At 46.5% G+C, this 23,078-nt stretch overlaps 4 protein-coding genes and 1 long non-coding RNA gene across 5 annotated transcripts in view; 3 read left to right on the top strand and 2 right to left on the bottom strand.

Moving 5' to 3' along the window:
• LOC107834233 (uncharacterized) overlaps positions 1 to 12,904 on the top strand; it is a 21,023-nt gene extending 8,119 nt beyond the window's left edge. Inside the window, exon 4 of the long non-coding RNA XR_001660021.1 lies at positions 12,890 to 12,904. This is a non-coding gene — a long non-coding RNA (uncharacterized LOC107834233). The remainder of the gene's footprint in view (positions 1 to 12,889) is intronic.
• On the bottom strand, positions 537 to 2,554 carry LOC103129564 (snaclec coagulation factor IX/factor X-binding protein subunit B-like). The gene is made up of 7 exons (XM_007540717.2): positions 2,447 to 2,554; positions 2,328 to 2,357; positions 2,191 to 2,253; positions 2,013 to 2,107; positions 1,315 to 1,440; positions 1,140 to 1,239; positions 537 to 1,028 (listed from the first exon to the last, which is right to left on the bottom strand). The coding sequence occupies exons 1-7, from the start codon at positions 2,493 to 2,495 to the stop codon at positions 958 to 960; spliced, it is 534 nt and encodes a 177-aa protein (XP_007540779.1). The 5' UTR covers positions 2,496 to 2,554; the 3' UTR covers positions 537 to 957.
• On the top strand, positions 4,865 to 9,054 carry rtcb (RNA 2',3'-cyclic phosphate and 5'-OH ligase). Its single transcript, XM_007540715.2, has 11 exons — positions 4,865 to 5,161; positions 5,624 to 5,702; positions 5,776 to 5,843; positions 5,909 to 6,165; positions 6,239 to 6,395; positions 6,796 to 6,955; positions 7,070 to 7,245; positions 8,145 to 8,333; positions 8,402 to 8,512; positions 8,589 to 8,708; positions 8,792 to 9,054. The coding sequence occupies exons 1-11, from the start codon at positions 5,069 to 5,071 to the stop codon at positions 8,897 to 8,899; spliced, it is 1,518 nt and encodes a 505-aa protein (XP_007540777.1). The 5' UTR covers positions 4,865 to 5,068; the 3' UTR covers positions 8,900 to 9,054.
• On the bottom strand, positions 9,849 to 18,620 carry xpot (exportin, tRNA (nuclear export receptor for tRNAs)). The gene is made up of 25 exons (XM_007540716.2): positions 18,422 to 18,620; positions 15,383 to 15,536; positions 15,214 to 15,296; positions 14,953 to 15,009; positions 14,810 to 14,879; positions 14,514 to 14,732; positions 14,259 to 14,443; positions 14,010 to 14,178; positions 13,596 to 13,832; positions 13,488 to 13,526; positions 13,348 to 13,410; positions 13,153 to 13,277; positions 12,937 to 13,081; positions 12,738 to 12,857; positions 12,572 to 12,666; positions 12,404 to 12,473; positions 12,076 to 12,314; positions 11,711 to 11,996; positions 11,451 to 11,640; positions 11,203 to 11,319; positions 11,004 to 11,119; positions 10,881 to 10,928; positions 10,738 to 10,809; positions 10,607 to 10,663; positions 9,849 to 10,540 (listed from the first exon to the last, which is right to left on the bottom strand). Exons 2-25 carry the CDS (start codon positions 15,467 to 15,469, stop codon positions 10,514 to 10,516), a joined length of 2,916 nt encoding a protein of 971 aa, XP_007540778.1. The 5' UTR covers positions 15,470 to 15,536; positions 18,422 to 18,620; the 3' UTR covers positions 9,849 to 10,513.
• Positions 18,621 to 19,533: 913 nt separating this feature from the next.
• rpl18a (ribosomal protein L18a) overlaps positions 19,534 to 23,078 on the top strand; it is a 5,160-nt gene continuing 1,615 nt past the window's right edge. The window contains exons 1-3 of the mRNA XM_007540714.1: positions 19,534 to 19,639; positions 21,149 to 21,328; positions 22,210 to 22,339. Of these exons, the coding sequence (XP_007540776.1) occupies positions 19,622 to 19,639; positions 21,149 to 21,328; positions 22,210 to 22,339 (328 nt within the window). The 5' untranslated portion in view covers positions 19,534 to 19,621. The remainder of the gene's footprint in view (positions 19,640 to 21,148; positions 21,329 to 22,209; positions 22,340 to 23,078) is intronic.

The following is a 23,078-nucleotide window of genomic DNA, read 5'->3' as shown; positions in this document are numbered from 1 at the left end:
CACAGAATTTTAATTCCCAGCCAGGTTCAGCCCCTTTCTTCATCCTTATACTTTTGAATAATAACCATTTTGAGTCTTTTCTTAAAATACCTCATACTTGGACTTTGCTTCAGCTCTTTAGCGAATGACAGAAATGGACAATCTTTTCACTGTTTGAGCCTTCAAAGTTCTGAAGTTGAGGTTTTCTCTATAGTCATACCCCCCGCCCTCCTTATGGGGTTAGGGTTACATTACAGGTGGGTGTCAGTGTTTACTTGTCAGATTTATTTCATTGTTGACACATAACATTCCAAAAATATGAAATGTTAATATATATTTTGTACATTCATTAAATACATCTTAAATGTATAATAATAACACATTCAAGTATTTAAATATATTGAGAAATGTAATATCGGTATGACAGACAATCTAATGATATTGACATGTGAAAAATGTGATCACAAGACTGAAGGAACATCAAACACATGAACAAAATACTTGACCACAGGTGGAAAATGTGACCGACATGGGAAAGGGGAATTACATGTGAAAACGTGATTTTTTCCCCCCCATGGATTATGTGAATCACATGTGGAAAATGGGAATCACATGTTTTCACATGTGAAAATGTGATTTTCATGGGATTTTTTTGTAAGAGTAAAACTCTAGCATCTGATTGGTCAGCCTACAAGCTAAAATCAGACCACATTATATTAACTAGATATCTTGTCTCCACCCACTCTTTACAATAGGGATTATTAAAGATCCTCTTTGGACTGCCATAGTGATGGTTTTTATATTTATTGATTTGTGGCACTGCTGGACCTCCATAGGGTCAGGAACTTCACTCCATCCAACATGTTTAAACATTTTATTGACAATAAGAAACAGTTTCATAAAAACAAACATTTCTCCAGTGGAGGATTTTACAGTGAAAACGGAGCGAAGAGAGAAGAGGACATCTCAGCTCATCGGTTAGCAGCCAAACGGGTTCTTGACACAAATGAAGGGAATGTTTGCGGTGCACTGAGTATTTGCCCAACCATCTGAAATAAGATGAGACCAATCACTGACCCGCTTCAACAGAACCACAGCAGAACTTCAAATGGACCTCCAGCAGCTGATGAATGAATATTTAACCAGAGAATGAGACTTACATTTCGAGTACATGAACATGCAGGGGTAGCTGGGGACAGATGAAAGCTGGTACCAGTTGGTGTAATAGAACCCGTCCTGGTTGATCCACAGCCAGCGGTTCTGAAGGCAAACAGAGGAGGTGAATGAGTGAGGGTCTGATTTACTCAGAGTGAGGAGGGTTCATCCAGAACAGACCTGCAGGTTGAATCCTCCCAGCCAGACCAATGAGTTACTGGCGGTCTGGATTATCTGCTGCAGGAAGCTGTACTGCCGAGGGTTGAGAACGGAAGCAAGATGGCCGCCAACACCAGTACAGTGTTCCTGTTGGACACACAGTGAGTTCATGTAAATACACATGTTTGAGTCGCTAACTAAATGTTTAGTTTGCTAGCAAATTATTAAAATTTAAACCAAATATTGAGCATCAAACTAAATATGAACCCCACTAACGAATAATTTACCTTGCTAAATAAATGTTTAGCTTCAAATTTAATTTTTAGCTTGCTGTCAAAATATTGTAATTTAAAATAAATTTCTAGCCTTAAACTAAATATTTAGCTCTCACTAAATGCGTAGTCGCAAACTAATTATTTAGCTTGTTGACTAAAGTAGCCCTAACCAAGACCCAGTCAAATATCAAGCCTCTAATGACTCAAAGTTCAACTCAAACTGTTACTATTGAATTTCTGCTTTTCAGAAATTCAATAGTAACTTTCGATGTTCTCAGCATCACAATGTTGCAGATTCATATGAGAGCTACGTTGTTTCCTAAATTATTCATTATAATGAAGCTGCTGCCACAGAGATTTTACTCATCATTTAGGTAAAAACTGCTCCCAGGACTAAAGCCTCAGGCCTCGAGTCCAAGCCAAGTCTCCATGATGAGGCCTTACCTCAGCATTGTACCAGGACTTTGGGGAGCTGAAGTACTTGTAGCAGCGACCTTCGTACATGAACCAGAGTTCAGGGCAGAAGTTGAAACGAGGATCTGCAGAGGAAACATGGAGGAACCATCAGTTGGTGGAACCACTGAAACACAGCAGAGAGGGAAGAAAATCCAGAGACACCGACCCGCCAAGTCTGCTCCTTCTTCTTCTTCTGCTGCTGCTGCTGCTGCTTGGGCCTCATCTGTTTCTGTGGAGAAACGACAGAAACCAGAACATGTCAGGACGTTTCTACCTTCACCGCTAATGCTAAAGCTAACTGACCTGTAGGCAGCGGCTTGTCTTCCGCTGGAGCTGCAGAGGAAACAAGAGAACGATGAACACATGAATCAGAGAACAATGAACACATGAAAGCTACGTTCAGAGCCGGGTTCAGTCCAGACCTGCCAGCGCAGCACTCAGCAGAACCAATAGCATCAGGACGGGCTTCATGGTTCTCCAGACGTCTTCCTGCAGGTAAAGGTGAGTTAATGCTGGACGGCAGAGGAGCCTGTCCTTATGAAGGCTGGAGAGGCCCCGCCCCCTGTCTGTTGATGATTAGTGACAGGAAGTAGTTTTAACTGGAAGTCCTGATCAGATAAGTTATCTGCTCCATGGTGTGACCTACAACCGGACCGGAGTACAGAACCGGTTCTGGTCGGATGTTCTGGGTCACACTTCTGCTGACAGACTGAGCGGTGACCCGGTTTCAGTTCTGCAGCAGAGGGTAGCGGGTTTCTATCTCAAATGTTCTGAACTGTAAAGATGCCTCTCTGAGGCTCCCATGGCCTTTAGAGGAGAATCAGCCCACCCCATGACAGCTCCTCCACCGTGCTCAACAATGAGGCATTTTAACAAATATTCACCCTCGGTTTCCCAGCTGGCTGTCCTGCAGGGTCATGCAGGGTAACTGTTCCTATCCTACATTGTGATGTAGGACAGAGAGGTTTCCCCCAGTGGCCATGTTGGTGTCACCCATTGGTTGCTATGGAAACACTCTGCAGTGATTTCTTTAGATCTTACCGTCCTCCATCATCTAGCTTTGTTCTGTGGTTCTGTGTTTACTGCAGCAGCTGTTTGTTGAACTATTGCCCATATCTGGGGGTAATCTTTATTACCCCCAGCTTAACCAGCAGCAGCGCTGGTTATCTACCCGTAAACTATAAACTCTACGACCTTAGCTCGTCTCCACTGGTTTCCTGTTTTTTTTCTTATTCATTTAACTCTTACAATAATCAGGAAATTTACAGTAAGCAGTAAAGGTTCTACTGCTTACTGGACTGGGTCCAACTGGACCAATTCATGATCACGTCTGTCTTTTTTTTTTGTACAGCATATACATTCAATCATGTTTCTGCTGTAAAGTTTATTGGTTTTATGTCCTATTAGCTTCTCAAAGGCCAAATGAAAATGAACGTATTTTCAGTCAAACTGACATGGCTTTATGATTCACTAAGAAAAGGAAGAATTTAACAGAAATTTAACGTGAAACCGAGACGTTCTGCAATGAACTGGTGAATGTTGACTAAAGGAGTAACTTTACTAAAGGTTCTGTCAGAGGCCCGCTGTTCCTCTGTTTGGACCGAAACAAACTGTCCAGAACAAAATGTAACACTGCAGATTTTCTGTCTGATGATAGTCGGGAGAAGCAATGGTCCCACAACAGTAGAGAATCTCCAACTGGAACCAGTCCAAACGGGTCTGGTTCCAGTTGGACCCAGTGTTGACCACACTGATCAACACTGGGTCAACATCCAAATTTAGAACCACAGTTTAATGAAATATTTCAGATTATTAAGAATCAGACCAAAGCAAACGATCTTCTAATAACATCCAGTCAGCAGTTCCTGTGGCGTTCTGCTGGTCAACAGGTCAGAGGTCATGAAGAGTTGAACTGTTCCTGGAAGTCTGCAATAAAACATTAAGGAAGCGTGGCTCCTCCTGCTTCATAAACAAACAGGAGTTTTATTGTCTGATATTCCACAGCTGGTTGGAGTTCATGAGCTCACGTTCTCTTCACCGGATCAACTGGGTCGAGGTCCAGAAACGCTTCCAGTCAAAGCAGATTTCAGCAGGAATCAGGGCGGCACAGGCGGTACTGTTCGCCCAGCAGAAACCAGCTGGTCCAAAGATCTACCTGCCATCCACACAGCAGCAAACCGTCCCCAGACATCTGAACAGAACCAGAGCTATGAGAGTAACGCTGAAGCTTCAGTTAGTTAAAAGGAAAAACTTCAGGTACAGAAAAATAAAAACTCCTCCACGCTGACTCAAACATGACTTCAGATGAGATGGTCTTTCAGCTGCTGTTTTCTCCAACCGGTTCTCACTTCCTCAGATTTTCATCTGGTATTCTGGAGTGCTTCCTTTTTAAATGGAAGCGAAGTTCCATAAAAAAGTTTTACGGAGCTATTCTTACCCATGACCACTAGATGGTAGTCAAGATTTGTTGTGTCGGTGTAATCAGCCTAAAAAAACTAAAATAAAAGGTCAGGTTTTCCTATGTATACAGTCCGATTACTGTATGACTATTATGTAAAAAGAAACATTTTCAACTAAAATAAATCGGGTTTTTTTTATTAGAGAATATCTCCGTGTGATTTTGTTTTGTTACATTTGAATCTATAAAAGTTTAATAAAAAAAATACTAGAAGAGAGAACCGAGTTGACAAAGAAAAATAACACTTTAACTATGTTTAAAAATATATAAATATAAAAAGTTTGTAATGACTCTCCTTACCAGCAGGTGGCGGCAGAGCATTCTAACCTACAGACATTAGAAGCAATTCTTCACCGTTTATAACCAGAGAAGAAGAAGAAAATCACAAATATTGGAACACTGAGGGAGTAATATCCTTACCGGAAACCCGAACAGATCTTAAAGTAGCTTATAAACACCCCGGAATCGTTTAATAAGAACATTTAAATCTTCCTGCGTCATTCCTGCAGTCCGAGTCTCACCGGCTTCCGTAGCGCTTTGCGTCCTGCGGCGTGGCGTCGAACCGGCAGCTGTTTGGGTCGGAATCATGAGCCGAAGCTACAACGATGAGCTGCAATTTCTGGAGAAAACGGGCAGCACCAGCTGGAGGATCAAAAAGGGCTTTGTTCCCAACATGCAGGTGAGCAGGTTCGGTTCCGACAAAGTCCGGGAGGCATCTGTCGGAGATAAACTGGACCTCAGGTTCTGTTGGGTCCAGGCCGACTTTAAGAAGCAAGCCGAAAGAAGGACGACTCCAAGATAAAGACACATTTTAAAGAAAATTACATTTAAGAAGCTTGTTTTCATCAGTTTTATTAAGTAAAATTACAATGATACAAACAGAGAACAGAGTTCAGCCTGAAGGGTCCAGTCTGACAGCTGCTGAACTCGTAAAGGGCTAATATAGGGGCTAATGTTGATGTTGGATATTAGTTAGGCTGCTGTTTTAGGCTAACGTTAAGGATTCAAGTTTATCTGTAAATGTCCTGCTCTAGTCTAAAGTAACAAGAACCATGTAAATTTTTTCATTGAGCTTTACAATGGAAACTCCGGTGGAAGGAAAAAGTGTGACAGAATCTGCCTTATGGCTTTTTCCCTTCAGGTTGAAGGAGTCTTCTATGTGAACGATTCCCTGGAGAAGCTGATGTTTGAGGAGCTCCGGAACGCCTGCAGAGGAGGAGGTAAGTCTGGATCTGAGACGTCCTGCCCGCTGTCTGCCAGGTGTTCAGTCTCACCTTTCCTATTTGTCTTCAGGTGTCGGAGGGTTCCTGCCGGCCATGAAGCAAATCGGGAATGTTGCAGCTCTGCCTGGAATCGTTCATGTGAGTAGAGCTGATTGATTTGAACCTTTGATGAGTCAAAACCTTAATCTAAATTGTCTCCTCAGAGGTCCATCGGACTCCCAGATGTCCACTCTGGATACGGATTCGCCATCGGCAACATGGCTGCCTTCGACATGAACGATCCGAACGCCGTGGTGTCTCCAGGTGGCGTCGGCTTTGACATTAACTGTGGCGTCCGTCTCCTGAGGACCAACCTGGACGAGCGGGATGTCCAGCCGGTGAAGGAGCAGCTGGCCCAGTCCCTGTTTGACCACATCCCGGTCGGAGTTGGCTCCAAAGGAGTCATCCCAATGGGAGCCAAGTGAGTGGTTCTCCAGAACTGGGTGGGGTTCCCTACCAGGCCTTGCCCACCTGTCTCACCTGTGTGTCCCCAGGGATCTGGAGGAGGCTCTGGAGATGGGGGTGGACTGGTCCCTGAGGGAGGGCTACGCCTGGGCTGAGGACAAGGAGCACTGTGAGGAGTACGGCCGGATGTTACAGGCCGACCCCAACAAGGTGTCGTCCAAGGCCAAGAAGAGAGGCCTGCCACAGGTACGTCACATGCCCCGCCCTCACAGGTCACTGAGATGATGGTGGCGACGGTGTAGGAGTTTGTCTCACTATCGGTGGGTTCAATCTCTGCTCTGTCCGCCTCTGTCGTTGTGTCCTTGGGCAAGACATTTCACCCACCTTGCCTGCTGGTGGAGCCAGTGCATGGCAGCCCTATATTACCCATTCAGACATACGTGTGAATGACTGACTGTAGTATGAAATGCTAGGCAAAGCTGCTGTGCACCGGTGCCACCGGGCCCTCTGACCTCCACCAGTAGGTCCAAGACTGCAGGACACAGTCGCCACCATCGTCCCATTGATAAACGCTATACAAGTTAAGGCCATGTACCATTTACCTGCAAGTAACAAGTACAAACCTCTGTTCTGTTGCGTGACGAAGCTGGGAACGCTTGGGGCGGGAAACCACTACGCCGAGATCCAGGTGGTCGATGAGATCTACAACGAGTATGCCGCCAAGAAGATGGGCATCGACCACAAGGGCCAGGTGTGCGTGATGATCCACAGCGGCAGCCGCGGCCTCGGACACCAGGTCGCCACAGGTGCAACCCAGTCTGGTTCCGAAAGACACAGTCAACACCCGGCAGTACCTCAGGTCCAGTTGGTACTGCCGGGGTTTGACCTCATCAGGTTACTAATGGATTTGTTGTCTACAGATGCTCTGGTTGCCATGGAGAAGGCCATGAAGCGGGATAAGATCACAGTGAACGACCGGCAGCTGGCCTGCGCTCGCATCACCTCCCAGGAAGGCCAGGACTACCTGAAGGGAATGGCTGCTGCAGGGAACTACGCCTGGGTCAACCGCTCCTCCATGACCTTCCTCACCAGACAGGTACGCTCACCTGGCAGAGGCCAACCAGCTGACGAGCAGCTTGGTTAGATTACCCGAAGGTTAACTAGTCCTTAACGAGTCAGTTCAGGTATGTTCTGATGAGTCACAACCAGCTGATCTGAGGAATTGATCAAAGTTCCTAATAACTCAGGCGATTGTTAACGAGTTGGTTCTCATTCGGTTGAGTTAATTGCTCGGCTCCACAAAGTGTCAACATTTTACAGACTATAATATTTAGTTTTCTGGTACTGACCTGGATTTTAATTGCAGTCCATGAATTTTTATTTGGGTTGAAGTTGGAGTTTTGGGATGGTCATTCCAGGAAAATGTCCAGTTGAGATTATTGTTCTGTTAGAACACCCAGTTGTCCCAAAGATTCAAACACCTGACCCAAACTGGTCCACCTCAGAGCAAAGGATGTCCACAACCGACTCAAGCCTTGAATGACTAACTAAAAGCTAAATGTCTTTTGTATTGCACTTCAAATCAACATCTGGTTGGTTGAAACTGGTGCATAGTTGGATGTCCCAACAGAACCGTGATCCAATCAGAACAGATTTTAGTGGCTAAAGTGAGCCAGCGTTGAGCTGCTGGAACAGCCTTACCAAAGGTTCGACCTCAAGCCTGTGGATTAGGATGAAAAGCCGGGTTCGTTCCCAGCCAGACTAACAAACCACGACCAACTGGTCCAAGGGGAGTAGATCAAAGCAGAATGATGATTGGATGGAACCTTCTGAGGTCACTTTCTGTTCAAGTTGGAGGACGATTCTTAAAAGTGAAAGATGAAGTGTCTGAAAATCTGAAGATTTCTTCAGGAAGAAGAACACCTTCACTTTTAATATTCTGTTCAATGTGGAGGCCCAAACATCTTCTCAGTCCGTCTTTATCCGGTCTTCCAGGCCTTCTCCAAAGTGTTCGGCACCACGCCAGACGACCTGGACATGCACGTCATCTACGATGTCTCCCACAACATCGCCAAGGTGGAAGAGCACATGGTGGACGGAAAGCAGAGGACGCTGCTGGTTCACCGGAAAGGATCCACCCGTGCCTTCCCTCCTCACCACCCTCTGATCCCGGTGGACTACCAGGTACTCTTCGGACCTTGGCGCTGCTGCTGGCATTAGAAGCTGTTCTGAAACATTCCTGCTTCCTCCAGCTCACAGGTCAGCCGGTGCTCATCGGAGGGACGATGGGAACCTGCAGCTACGTCCTGACGGGAACCGAACAAGGAATGACGGAAACGTTCGGCACCACGTGTCACGGAGCGGTAAGAGTCTGATCAAGAGCTTCCCGACATTATGGAGGACCTAGATGTTTGATTCACTTCCTATTCTCTGTTGCAGGGCCGCGCCCTGTCTCGAGCAAAGTCCCGCAGGAATCTGGACTTCCAGGACGTCCTGGACAAACTGGCCGATATGGGCATCGCCATCCGAGTGGCGTCTCCCAAACTGGTGATGGAGGAGGTGAGGAAGACAATGACCTTTGATCAGAAACATTCCCAGAAACACCTCTGAGAAAGCAAACTGTCGATCCGTTTTCCTTTCAGGCTCCAGAGTCGTACAAGAACGTGACAGACGTGGTGAACACATGTCATGACGCAGGAATCAGCAAGAAAGCCATCAAACTGAGGCCCATCGCTGTGATCAAAGGCTGAGCACCTTGGAGACTCTTTACTCTGAACTGGTTCTTTTTTCTGCTTCTGAACAGTTCAGTTCATTTCTGTTTAAAAAGGAAGCTGAGCGTCTGGTTCTGCGCCGAGACCAGCTGTTTTTGGTTTACAAAATAAAAGTGAACACATGAAGCTTAAAAGTTCATTTAGGATACAGAACTGTATAAACGGTGTTTGCAGCATCGTCAATCCCCTGCCAGATCCACCGCAGGATTTTCCAACTTCATCCCGACCTCAACAGTTTCACACCTCTAACCTTATCCTTCCCCGAACCTCATTCTAACTTCACCCCAACTCAACCTTATCCTTAACCAGCTTCATTCCAGCCTCTAGCTTTCTCAACCTCATCCTAATCTCAAATGTATCCCAGTTTTACCTCATGTAATCCCAACCTTAATCTCAAACTAGTCTCTTCTTAAACCCAACCTAAAACTGCCTGGAAATTTAATTTTTAACCAGAAAACTCTGCAGGTCAACATCCAGGCATAACATTGATCCAGAACCTGATCTCTCTTTGGGTTTAGGTTTCCTGTCCAACTTTGAATGTCTTATTTTGATGCATTGTTTCTCCCAGAATATTCCCTTTCCTGATGGTTTGATCAAGTTACATAAAATACTTTCTGCTCTGAGGTATTTTATCAGAAATATCTTAAGGACTCACCAGGAATGCAGGTTTTCGGTTTTATAAAACCAAACATGTTATTGCATCAAACCACCACTAGAGGGCACTAGACGGAGCAGAGGCTTCCAGCTTCTGTCCAGATGATTGGCTGATGAGTTGAACTGCTGGGAAAGTCACAGTGGTGTAATGATAAAATAGAAATGTTTTAAAGATCTAATCAGTTTGCGGTTTTATTTTTTTTTAAATCAGTGGTAAACTGAATCAGATGTTTTAAATGTTTAAAGATTGTAGAAGAAAAACAAGATATTTTTAAAACTGCTTTTATGATGAAATAAGATCTGCAGGAAATTTACTGAGACATTCTGCAATGACAATGAGAGCAAAACAGAAACATGATAAATAAATCAGAAATGAAAACTCCTGGCAGCTCAACCGATTAATTAGAGTTTAACTGAAATCTAAATTAGTAACAGAAAATATTTTCATGTAAACATTTCCAGAATAAATCAGGTCACATTCAGCCACCAGTTTTTTTTCCTTTACCTCATAAACTGGATCTTTATCTTGGCATTTATGGGCTTCCGTACAATGTGACAAATTATTAAAAAAACTAAAGCTAGCATTTTTATTTACAGTTTTAACATCTTTTTTTATTTACACTTGGATCCTCTGGTGGATCAGAAACCGTCCCAGAACCTGGTTGAGCAGCCGGTGGCGTCGGTTCTGGAGGTTCTGACGGACAGAAGACGGGCTGAAATGTTTCACTGCAAACCGAAAACAAGCGGATCACGGGAACGTTCCCACGTCGTTCCCATTCAGCCAATGAAAACTCGGGTTCCAGAGGTGAGGAGTGGGTTCTGCGCTGCCCAGGTTCCGATCCGAGTCCAGAACCTCGGAGCCGTTTCTGTGGGACGGCTCGTCGTCCGGTCAGAGCGGCGCTCCGACCTGCAGAGTCCGGGGCGGCGGTCCGGGTGGGATCACAGCTTGGCTCTCTGGAAGAACGCCTGCCGACAGACGGAACCGTCACAGGAAGCCCAACGGCACCAGAACCGGGTCAGGACGCGTCCTACCTTGATGTAGTTTTTCAGGACTTTGACGTCGGGCTGCTGGAGGACCTGGCACAACTCCTGTATCAGAACCAAGATGGCGTCAGAACCAACACCAGAATCTGAGCAGAACCAGGGCTCTGGTTCTGTCCTACCTGTGAGATCTCCGGAGTCACCTGCAGGGACGGCAGGTACTCGTGCTGCAGGAACTGGATGAACTCTGACCCCTGAGGACCAAACCAAACCTTAGAACCCGTTAAGAACCTCACAGAACCGGGTCGAACAGAACCGTTTTTACCCGTTTCAGATGGATCATCTTCAGCGTGAGCGCGCACTCCGACAGCGTCTGAGGAGCAACAGAACCATCAGAACCAAATGGGTCGAGTGACTGGGTTCAGACTGGGTTCGGTTCCAGACTCACCAGAACCGTCTGGGCGTCAGAGAGGTCAAAGGTCGGTTTGAGCGGCGCCAGGAAGCAGGCTGGGACGATGTGTTTGTAGATGAAGTCAGGGAAGCCCACCATGCCGTCCTTCCCGCCTGCGGATCGGATCAGAACCGCACACAGATTAGTCCCAGAGGCTCACCGGAACCAGAACCGAGGTCGCGACGCGGAGACGCACCCCACAGCTCCACCAGCCGGGTCAGGATGATGAAGCAGGTCTTCTGGGCGATCGGGTCTGGGAACTCCACGGCGCCCTGGATGATGGTGAACAGAACCCGCTCAATGTTTTCTGCTCCTGGAACCAGAACCAAACGGGTCACATGACCACCATCTGGACCGCCGGCCCAAATGTTCTGTTGCTCGGGTCGCCTCCAGCTTCCTGAGCCCAAACAGAACCGGTTGTGATCGCGTGGCCTCTGCGCTCACCCTGATTGGCCAGCACTTCGTTCATGCCGCTGCCAGCGACCGTCTGGATGAAGGCGAAGTAGCTCCGCCGCAGCATCTGCTTCTCCAGCGCCGCCGTCTGGTCGTTCTCCTCCGCGGGTCGGCCCAGAACCTCGAAGATGGCCAGGACCAGCGGCATGAAGATCTGCTGCAGGAAGGGCGACACCTGGCGCTGCAGGAAGAGGAGGAGTCAGCGAGGCGCCGCGGGGAACCTCAGGCTCTCGCCGTGGTTCTGGAAGTACCTTGAACTTGGCCGTGATCTGGCTGATGAGCGGGATGAACTCCTGCAGGTCTTTGGCCTCGCAGTCCTTCAGCATGTGCTCCGAGGCGGCCGGGATGAAGGGCAGCACCTCCTCCTCCAGGCAGATGATCATACGATGCAGGAAGGAGCGCACGGCGCTGCGCAGCGCCCCCCGCTGGACGGGGCAGCTCAGCGCCGGCAGGAAGCTGTGCAGGCAGTCCCTGTAGACCTCGGTGCAGCCGCACTGCTTCACCGTCTGCTTGTTGCTGAACGCCTTGCTGGTCCGGCTGCAGAGACGGAGGAGGAATTTCAGCAGGAGGAGCCCGGCGCTGCTCCTGCTGAAACCGGAGAGATGCTGGTTCTGACCTGGCGAATCCCACGGCGTGGCTCAGGCAGTCGGCCAGCGCGGCCTGGCGCTCCTCCACGCTCTCCTGCAGCAGCTTGGCGAGGAGCAGGCGGAAGGCGTCCGTCAGCGGCGCCAGCAGACTCCTCATCAGAACCTGCTTCCGCTCCACAGGACTCTCGCCGCTCACGATGAGAACGCCGGCTGCCTCGAACATGAAGAGCTGGTCGTCACTGGTCAGCAGTGCCGGGAAGCCGTTCTCCTGCAGGAGGAGGAGTCAGGGAGTCAAGAGTTGAGGCAAGGAGTCAAAGGTGAAGGCAGGCAGAGGAGAACATCTGTATCTCTGCTTACAGGAGGAGCGAGCTCCAGCAGGTCCTGGATCCGGGTCAGGATGTCCTCGATGAACGCAGTCATGTGTTTACTGGACAGAAATAGATGTGTGGTCAGAGCGGGGAGTGGAAGCCCAGTTCTGACCCAGAGAGAGGCCCGGTTACGACCCGTTTCAGACCGAGAACTCACTGCAGAGTCTTGATGAACCTGGAGAACAGGTAGGCCACTCTGCTCCGGACCTTGGGGCTACTGTGTCTCAGTCCTCTCTGGTCCAGGAACGCCATCTGGAGACAGACACTTCCACATCAAAACGCAGTTCGAATCATCAGAACCGCTCTCTGGGAGCCGGACTCACCAGAACATTGGGAATGTGCTGCGGTTCCACGATAAAGAATTTATCATATCTGACAACCGTTTCAAAGAACTCCAGAGACACGGAGGAGTGCTGGTAGCCGCTGACGCCGCAGGAAACCAGCTGAGGAGACAGGAAGCAGTGAGGGACGACAGGCGGTTCTGGTTCTGATCCATTCAAGATGTCGGGTCATGTGACTCACCGTCCTCATCATGTCCTGCAGCGCGCTCGTCTTCGCCGAGTCGCCGGAGAAGTGAGCGCCGTGAGACGCCGGCAGCGCCTCGCCCAGCATGTAGAGCAGCCGGATGGCCACCTCCACCTCCATGAACGGCGCCGTCTGCCACCTCCTGACGGGACACAGAACTGGGTCAGAACCTGGACCGGCACCAGAGCCATCGTCATCATCGCCTGTACTCACTGCATGGTGCTGGTGAAGACCCGGCGCACGGCTTCCAGCAGCAGCTCTGGAGAAACCTGAGCCAGGCGGTCCAGCAGCATCTTCAGCTGCTTCCTGTACTCTACGAACATGGCCTCATCTTCACCCTGGAACACATCATCATCATCATCATCATCATCTCCATCATCCCCAACTCCACCCAGGAACTCCACCCACCTCGTTCTCAAAGTTGTACTCGTCGTCGTAGGTCAGCTTCTTCATCACAGCCAGCATGACGGCCTGCAGACACTCAGAGCTTTAACACCAACCAGCAGCTGAAAGCCCCAACATCTCCAGCTTCAACCATCGTGACTCACCTCGATGTTCGCCTTCTGCTGCTCCGTCAACTGAGGAAGCTGCAGAGAGAGAACGGAATGAGAACCTGCTGCAGAAGGATCCGGACCCTCCTCCTCCAGGGGACTCACCTGTTTGAGCACGTGCAGGTAGTCGTAGCAGAAGCCCACCATGTTGGTCGAGATGTCATCGTCTTCATGCACCAGCAACTGCAGCAGCAGCGGCACCTTGGCCTCCACCGCATGAAGCGTCTCCGCCGCCTCCTTCACGTTCCCGGACTTCACCAACTTGGACCAGCTCAGGACCAAACTCTGGCCCATCCCGTTCACCAGCCGGGAGAACTTGGCCAGGAAGTCCACATCCTCCTCCTGAGGGACCAGAGAAAATCAGTGGACCTGAACCAGAAGAGTCTGGTCTTAAACCATAAGGTTCAGGTCCTGGAACCTATGGTGCCAAACCACAAAGTTCTGGTTCTTCAACCAGAAGGTTTTGGTCCTAAACCAGGAGGTTCTGTGTTGTTGCTGTGCTGTGAGGACAATTCCTACCTGTTCGATGTTGAAGAACCCGGCCGACTGCAGAACCTGGCACAACGATTCCACCAGCTTGGTTTTATCCACCGGGTCCATCCCCTTGTTGACGATTTCAAACAGGCAGTCGCAGGCCTCTTCTCTCAGGTCCTCCATGGACATCTGACTCAGCAGCAGGTTCACAAACCTAGAACAAGACGAGCCGATGATCCACAGAACCAACCAGAATCTCCTCGAGCGGGTCAGCTGAGTGGTGCGTTTGCTGACCGGTCGTTGGCGATGAGGTTGAGGTCGATCCAGGACACATAGGCGCCCACCACCTCCAGACACTGACAGGTGAGCTCCGGGTGGGTCTGCTGGTACGCCGTCAGGATCTGGAACCAGGATTCCACCAGGCTGGGGATGCACTGCTCCCTCATGGAGTCTTTGATCAACGTGTTCCTGCGGGTTTCCTGCAGAACACGGTACTGGGTCAGAGTGTGGACCAGAACCAGGACCTCCTACCCGTCCGCGCACGCTCACCTCAGGCGTGTGCACGATGTCTCGGTCCACAACTTCGGCGTCGATGGCCATCAGTGTCCGCAGGTAGATGTCGACGCCATGCGGGTTGTGACCCACCAGGTTCAGGATATCAAAGAAGAACTTGGGCCACAGAGTGAGGTACTCCATGACGAAGGTGAGGGCGAACACCTGGGCCGCCTTGTTCCTGATGAAGGCCTTCTCCGGCTGAGCATTCATCAGCTGCAGAGCGAGGAGAACATGATCAGGAGGAATGTCTCAGGTTCTGACAGAGCTAGAACCGGTAAAGGTGACGGTACCTGGGTCTGCAGCCACTTCATCAGAGTCTCTCTGATGAGCTGCTGCTGAGCAGCGCTCAGACCTGCATGTCTGCAACAACAGCAACACGAGTCAGAAGACCTGCGGCGCCCACAGTCCACCAGGAACACCTGCTGCTCCTCACCTGAACTTGATCTGGTGCTCCAGGACTTGGAAGCAGAAGAACTTGACATGGTCGTCGCTGCAGAGAAGAACCATGAGCAGGTGTGTGCGTCAGTAAATATTGGCAAAGTTGGAGCAAAAATGTTTCCTTGATGAGCATAGCGGCCATTTCTCAAGATGGCAACCATCTTAAATTTTTCAGTTTTTATTTTTTTAAAGTAGGGACCTGGCAACAGAGATTTAGCTAAAGTATTGAATCCTGCGCTGCTCACAGGAGACTCACCTGTAGATACCTTTAGCCAGCGCGTCAGCGCAGACCTCCCAGGCGTCCTGAGACTCCTTCAGCTGCTCAAAGTAAGCCAAAGCCTGCAGAGACACAGCAAGCTTTACCCTGAAGGCGAACAGCGCCACCTGTCTGTGCGGACAGAAAACAACCCGTTGAGTAGTCTCACCCTCTGCCTGTAGGGGGCGTCGGCGTTGGGGTTGAGCCCCAGCAGTGCCTGCTCGTCCATGACTGCAGAGACAGACTGGCAGGCCATGCAGGGGTTAACTGTCCTCACGGTGGGCTCGGTTCCTCGGTGCTGCAGTGGAACAGCTGTGGAACATCTGCAGGAGAACCAGGAGTTAACCACGTCCCCAAGCAGTCAGCACAACTTCTGGGTTCTGGCCCATTTCTGGTACCGTCTGAATGAATTATGGACTTTAAGTTCTGTTGACTGCAGGACCAGACTCATCAGAACCAGAACTGAAGTCCAACTTGCTGATTGAACTATTATTAGTTTACTGAAGCAGACAACTGTACAGCTCAGGTTAGCTGTCACATCACAGTAACCTGTTACTATGGTTACCGAGTGGCGGGGAAATAACCTGGTATTGGTTACCACCAATAGTTAAAGCTGTATGTAGGCTACATGATGGGTAGTTAGTGACATGCTATTAAACATTACTTAGATTATTTAACCCTCTTTGTAGATAAGTTAGTGGTAGTAATGCGTCGGCGCATGCGTCAAGCCCAAAGACCAAAACGTGGCGTTGCGCGTGTTGGTTTCAGTAAGTCATGTGATCGATACAGGAACCGTTTCCAAATGACTTTAACGCGCCAAACTGTGTTTATAAGGAAGCGAATCTGTCAAATGCATTTGCCAAACGAATTCTTGATCTTTTACAGCGTCACTATGGAGCAGCTTCAAAGGAAAGGTTTCCTCAGTGTGGGAACATTTTCATCTTATATCAGAAAATAAATTTGTTTTCATTTCATTATTGTTTCATCCGGTTCTTGTCAGTTTCTACTTGATCTATCTGAACCCAAATTCAGCTGAAACTGACTCTTAGTTTACTTTCATATTATGTTCTGCAGGTTAAGTGTTGTATTTGACTAAACTGTCTTATTTAAATAAATCCACCTTTTAATGCTGAGCCATTATGAGGCCAGGCATGAGAATCAAGTCCCAGACAAACTCAGATATGCAGCCATTCTACAAACTACTTGTGCTTTTTATAAATTATTTCATATACAGTGATCCCTCGCTGTAACGCGGTTCACTTTTCACGGTTTCGCTGCTTCGCAGATTTTTTTGTGCAGTTTTTTCCAGTGTTCTGCGTCCTGATTGACCGTATGATTGGTAAAAACAGTCTCTGTGCTTCTTCTCTATCTGAGTGCCAATAAAGTTACGGTATTTAATACAGATTGGAAACTGAAACTTTGAATGCCAGCTGGAAAAAACTGTGGCCAGAGGCAGCAGAACCGGACCGGAGGCTCAGATCCGTCGCTCTGCCGTAGATCCAGCTGTGAATCTCTGGGCAGGTTGGAGGAGACATGACTCCGGATCACATTAAGGCCCGATTGATGAACATCCGCTGATCTGAAAGCAGGTTTTGTTCTTGGGTTTCAATGTAGAGTATTTATTTATGCTGTATAATAACTGTAAAAAATAAAGGTAACTACTTCACGGATTTCGCATATCACGGGTTATTTTCGGACGCAACCTTAAGGAAAACAAGGGTTCGCTGTAAATGTAATGTTTACTTCATTTTTTTCTACAGCAGAAGTTTTATCGAAAAAGCTTAGGCTAAATTTCAAAATGTTTTTTTTTTTAATAAAAATCTGTGGGGGGGGGAAACAGTCCACAAGCATCCTCATTCAAACACATTGACTTAAATTTTCACTTTATGGTTCATGTTCACATTATTTATTGACTGTATATCAAATATATTTTAAATTTAACTGAAGATATGACATAATACAATATGTAATATTCAATAAAATACAAAGACTTAAATCTTATTGTATGGACTAGGTCATCAAATCACGACGTTGCCTGTAGGAATTTTTCATGTCCAGCAGGTGTCAGTATTCAGTGACACTGTATCGACACAGTTTTGCTTTGGGTCGAAATGATACATGACGCCTCATCTACCATCACTAGTTAGTGGATAGTTGGTGGCTGTCACTAAACATCTTGGATATATATAGTGAAAAACATTAAAAGGTCAACTAGTTCTTAGACCATTTAACCCATGCACAGGTTACCAAGGGGTTAGCTCACAGTTTTGGTCTCTATTGGTTGTTAATGACAGTTATCAACCTGTACTGGTAGTTAATGACAGTTAATGGCCTCTATTGGTAGTTAATGACAGTTATTAACTTGTATTGGTAGTTAGTGACAGTTATTAACTTGTATTGGTAGTTAGTGACAGTTATTAACTTGTATTGGTAGTTAGTGACAGTTAATGGCCTCTATTGGTAGTTAATGACAGTTATTAACTTGTATTGGTAGTTAATGACAGCTAATGGTCTCTATTGGTAGTTGGTGACAGTTTGTAGTTAGTAATAGTGTCCGGTGGGTCAGCGGCCTCCGGTACTTTGTTTATCCCGGACTTTGTGGGCTTTAGGCGGACTGTTGCACTGATTCCAACTGCCGGTTCTGGACGGTTCGCGGTAGTTGGTACTATGGATATGATCAGAAGTTACTGACAGTCGATGTTCGGTTCGGATCGTGTTTCTGAATCACGGGCAGGACAGACGGGTCGCTTTAACAGCAACATGATGCAACACGGTACCAACACCTGCAGCCTGGGATTTACCGGGCTTACCGTCGGTAAACAGAGAGAAAACACCGGCCTCCATGTTCAATCAGAGCCGGACAGCTGGATCAGGGTCCCCTCTCTGGACCAACACCCCGTCAGCCTCTCAGGCCGCAGAATCACCGCTGAAAACTAAAACTTTTGCCCAAACACAGCGAGCTGACTGCGGCTAGCTACAGCTGGTTTACCCGCTGCTGTAGGAACCAGAGGCGGTCAGATGGGCTCAAACCAGCCCGGACTTCAAGTACAGCTAGTATCAACCGACAGAGACAGGAGTTTCTAAGTGTTATTTAGTTCTGTGTGTCTCGGCCCGGTTCCGTTAGCTGCAGTCGGTCACTAACATCCCACAGACGATCATTCCGCCCTCCAGCCCTTCATTCTCTCCCCGGAGAAACCGATCCGCTCACCGTACTGAAGGCTGACTCCTCCGCGGCTCTCTGTCCCGCTGGGCTATCACAGAATCACTGGGGAGCCTCCAGAAACCGTCCGCATGTCGTCAGGAATCACACGGCGCAGACAGCATGTCCGCCACAGGTTTATATCCGGGTCAGGAGGGCCAGCGAGGGGGGTAATATTCACTGTGGCCACTGGGGGGCGCACTGAGCCAAAGACATACGGGTGTTCAAATACATTCATTAACTGAAAATACCCAAAAATAGAACTCTTTTGTAATCTAATATTTTGTTTGGCAAAATTCTTTATTCATAAACAAAGACAAACAAAGAAACAATAAAGAGTGCTAAGATCGTCAGTGCTAAGATCGTCCCCAGACTTTTTAAAATATGAATTCCAGTTATATTTGAAATCTCTGTAGTGTATTGAAACATATGAATATCTGACTGAAATATTAATGGAAATGACCACTAACGAATGCTAATCCTAAAATATTAATCCCTTTGTTGTAGTTTATTTTTTATATCAATTTTGCTTTGGTGTTCCCATTTCTAAGTATGCCTCTGCTATGCCTTCTATAGAGTTACACTATTGTAATTGCCACATTTGTTTGTGCTTACTTTGACTAGACAAAGTTAAAAAAAAACCTGTGGGATGAGCTACAATAAATAAAACAGAGAAGTTCAACTACAAAAAATGCAACAACATAAAAAACGTTAACTGAAAATTTTCATTTTTTTTGTTTCCATGGTAATCTAGTAGGTGGTTACCGTCCAGAACCGGAATAATTTTATCATTATTATTCAAACATAATTATAAAAATATTAGTCATAAATATAAAATGACATATGTGTGTAATTTGATATTTATTACTGGTATTATTATGCTACTATGTGGGTCTATATCTATATATATCTATATAGATATATATATATATATATCTATATAGATATATATAGATATATATATAGATATATATATATTTTTTTTTAATATACTTTTTTTTTAAAGCGAAAACAGCAAACTATTCACGGGTCCGTGGTTCAGCCAATGACAATTATATGTACACTTGTAAACGTGTAATTATTAGTTCAGCCTATCACAGTGTGAGTCGTAAATTGTATCTGGGTAGATTCAGTTCCTCCTTCCACTTGACATGCGCAGTATCCGCCTTGCTACCTCCTCTTTCACTGTGGCGCTGAGCGACAGACACCATGAAGGCGTCCGGAACAGTAAGAGTGTCCTTCATTTTAGCTGTTTTAGCGTATTTTACACGGTTAAGAATTGCTCATATAGCAGTCTGATGTAATGTTAGTTCGGTTCTTGTGAAAATTTGTGCCAAATATCAACTTTAGGAGGGGAATATTAACGTTTTTTTCATGCCGCTGCCGCTCCAACATGGCTGCCGCGGCACCATGTGGACGGAGAGAAGCTAAGAGATAAAATGAGACACTTTAAAGTTTAAAGTTTACGCTTAAAGTTTAAAATAAATACACAATTTTGATTTGTTTGTTTAGTAATATTTGGGTCAGGTCTTGGCCCTGGTTCAGAACAAAAGCTAGAATTTTTCAGGTGTGTAACTAAAGCAGAAACCCTCCGTCATGATCCAGTTTAACGAGTTGTATATCGTGGGTTTCAGCTCCTGGATTATAGTTCATATCAGTGCAGATTAGTGCTTAAACATTTGCTCCTCCTTTATAACGAACATATCTGTTCTGGAACTGCAATACCAAGAACCGAGCTGATCGCTTTGAAAACGTTTAGCACCCCCAGCAGAACTCCTTCTAAAAAATCTCCTGTTTTAAGGTTTGGTTCGGTTCCGGCGAGATGCAGAAACATTGAGGGGAACATGAACCCAGCAGCTGCTGGTGGAGGAGCTCACGGTCGGTTCGGCTCAAATTAACCAACAATAGGCTTGATGGCGAGTGAAGAACAGTAAAATAATCACTCAGATCCTCTCTGGGTTGAAATATGTTGGTTAAATTCCTAATTATAATCATTCTGTTGAGCCCAAAAGTGAGAATAATTAAAGTAAAACACATTTTACCATTAAAGTTGGCTACAGAGGCACTCTTGACTATTTACAAAAAACTGAAAGATAACTTCCTACGTTTCTTTTCAAATGCAGTTCAATCCTAAAATTCACTTCCAAAATACTTTATTTATCCTAAAGGAAAATTAAATGTCTAACTCCTATCATCCAAGATCTCCAGTAGCAGTCAGTGTTCCAGCAAATCTGAGGAGGCCTCTAGGGGTCAAAGTTCATGTGTTTAAAGTGCTAACCAGTGCAAAAGATGCTGGACTCGGAGAATCTAATCAGTGAATTTGTGGTTTATTTGTTCGTAAACATTAAATCTCCATCAGGTGACTCAATTTTGTTGTTTCTGTTTCTTTACTGAATTAAATCAGTTTTTCAGGAGATGATGCAGATTTTGGCTTCAGTCTCAGAAATCTCCAGTTTAAACCTTTTAAAGTCAAAGAATCAGTGAGATGTTCTGTTTGTGTCCCAGTCTGTGAGGTTCTGACTCAAACGTCCGATTTGGTCCTGCAGCCTAACCCAAAGGTCCCGCCGTCCTCCATGGCGGGACTGTGTCAGGCGTGCAAACAGAACCAGAACCTTGTCGCCTTTCTCTGACTCTGGTGTCTTTGAAAGTGAATTCTTGGTCCGACACTTTGACCTTTGACCCAACTGGTCCTGTGTGTGAGGTTCTGTTTCTGATCTTGTCTGGTTCCGCCCGCAGCTTCGGGAGTATAAGGTCATTGGGCGCCTGCTGCCCTCGGCCAAGAACCCGGCCCCGCCGCTGTACCGCATGAGGATCTTCGCCCCGAACCACGTGGTGGCCAAGTCCCGCTTCTGGTACTTCGTGTCCCAGCTGAGGAAGATGAAGAAGGCATCTGGAGAGATCGTCTACTGTGGCCTGGTGAGTGGGCCAGGTCGGACCGGAACCAAGGGCCGGGGGGTCCGATCCGGGTCGGACCAGAACCGAGGGGGTCCAATCTGTCTGGTTCTGATGGTTCTCTTTGAATATAAATCAGGTTTTCATGGTTTGTAAAATTCTTGATTTCTGTTTAAATAATTAAAAGTTCTTTATTCATTAAATCCAGAGTTTGGTAATAAAGTGAAATTCAACTTTTTATTAAGTGTCACAATAACCAGTAAGTCAATTAATAACAATAAATTAAATGAACTCAATAATTTCTATTCTCATTTATTAAGGGAAATTTGTTTACAGACGTTATAATCGTTTCTATTGGTTTTTTTGTTTGTTTTTTTCCTGTATTTTGGAAATTTAAAATATTTTCCATTTTTTAACGTTCTTTATATCAGTTTGTCTTTGAGGGACAAACTGGTATTATGTCATTATCAATATATTACTTGAAAATGGTCTCAAAGTAACAATATTATAATTAATCAGTGAGGAAATTCAGCGTCCAGCAAATTGTGTTGACGGTCCTAATTAAAGGCCTAAATGTTGAGTTGACTGTTGGACCAGGTATGTATTTCATATGATAATGAACTGAAACTGACTTCAGTTCATTTGTATTGACTTTATTTCCAAACCTGTAAAAGTTTGAAACAGATTTTCAGCCACGTAGCTTCGATGAAATAATCCATGAATTATTTTATAGTTTCCATTTCTGGATAAACAAAACGATTTCCTGAACGTAAAAACCTGAAAACTGAGATGGTAAGAAGTTTTAGTGGAGAAAGTTCAACTACATTTCTTTACAGTCGGGTGCAACAGAAAGCTTCGGTCTGGTTCTGTGTGTTGGTTCTGATGGTTCTGACCCGTGTGTTCAGGTCCACGAGAAGACTCCTCTGAAGGTGAAGAACTTTGGGATCTGGCTGCGATACGACTCCCGCAGCGGAACGCACAACATGTACAGAGAGTACAGAGACCTGAGCACGTCTGGAGCCGTCACCCAGTGCTGTGAGACACACACACTGAGACACACATACACTGAGACACACACACACTGACACACACTCACACTGACACACACTCACACTGACACACACACTGAGACACACACACACTGAGACACACACACTCTGAGACACACACACTGAGACACACACATTGAGACACACACATTGAGACACACACTGAGACACACACTCTGAGACACACACACACTGAGACACACACACTCTGAGACACACACACACTGAGACACACACACACTGAGACACACACACACTGAGACACACACACACTGAGACACACACACTCTGAGACACACACACTCTGAGACACACACACACTGAGACACACACACACTGAGACACACACACACTGAGACACACTGAGACACACACACTCTGAGACACACACATTGAGACACACACATTGAGACACACACACTCTGAGACACACACACTCTGAGACACACACACACTGAGACACACACACACTGAGACACACACACACTGACACACACTCACACTGAGACACACACACTGAGACACACACACTGAGACACACACATTGAGACACACACATTGAGACACACACACTCTGAGACACACACACACTGAGACACACACACTCTGAGACACACACTCCGAGACACACACTCCGAGACACACACATTGAGACACACACATTGAGACACACACACTCTGAGACACACACACTCTGAGACACACACACTCTGAGACACACACAC

This window comes from Poecilia formosa, unplaced genomic scaffold, assembly GCF_000485575.1.
Source record: "Poecilia formosa unplaced genomic scaffold, Poecilia_formosa-5.1.2 Scaffold556, whole genome shotgun sequence".
In the NCBI taxonomy this organism is placed as follows: domain Eukaryota; kingdom Metazoa; phylum Chordata; class Actinopteri; order Cyprinodontiformes; family Poeciliidae; genus Poecilia; species Poecilia formosa.
Note: the sequence above shows the minus strand (reverse complement) of the source record. Positions and strands in the feature narration are given on the sequence as shown.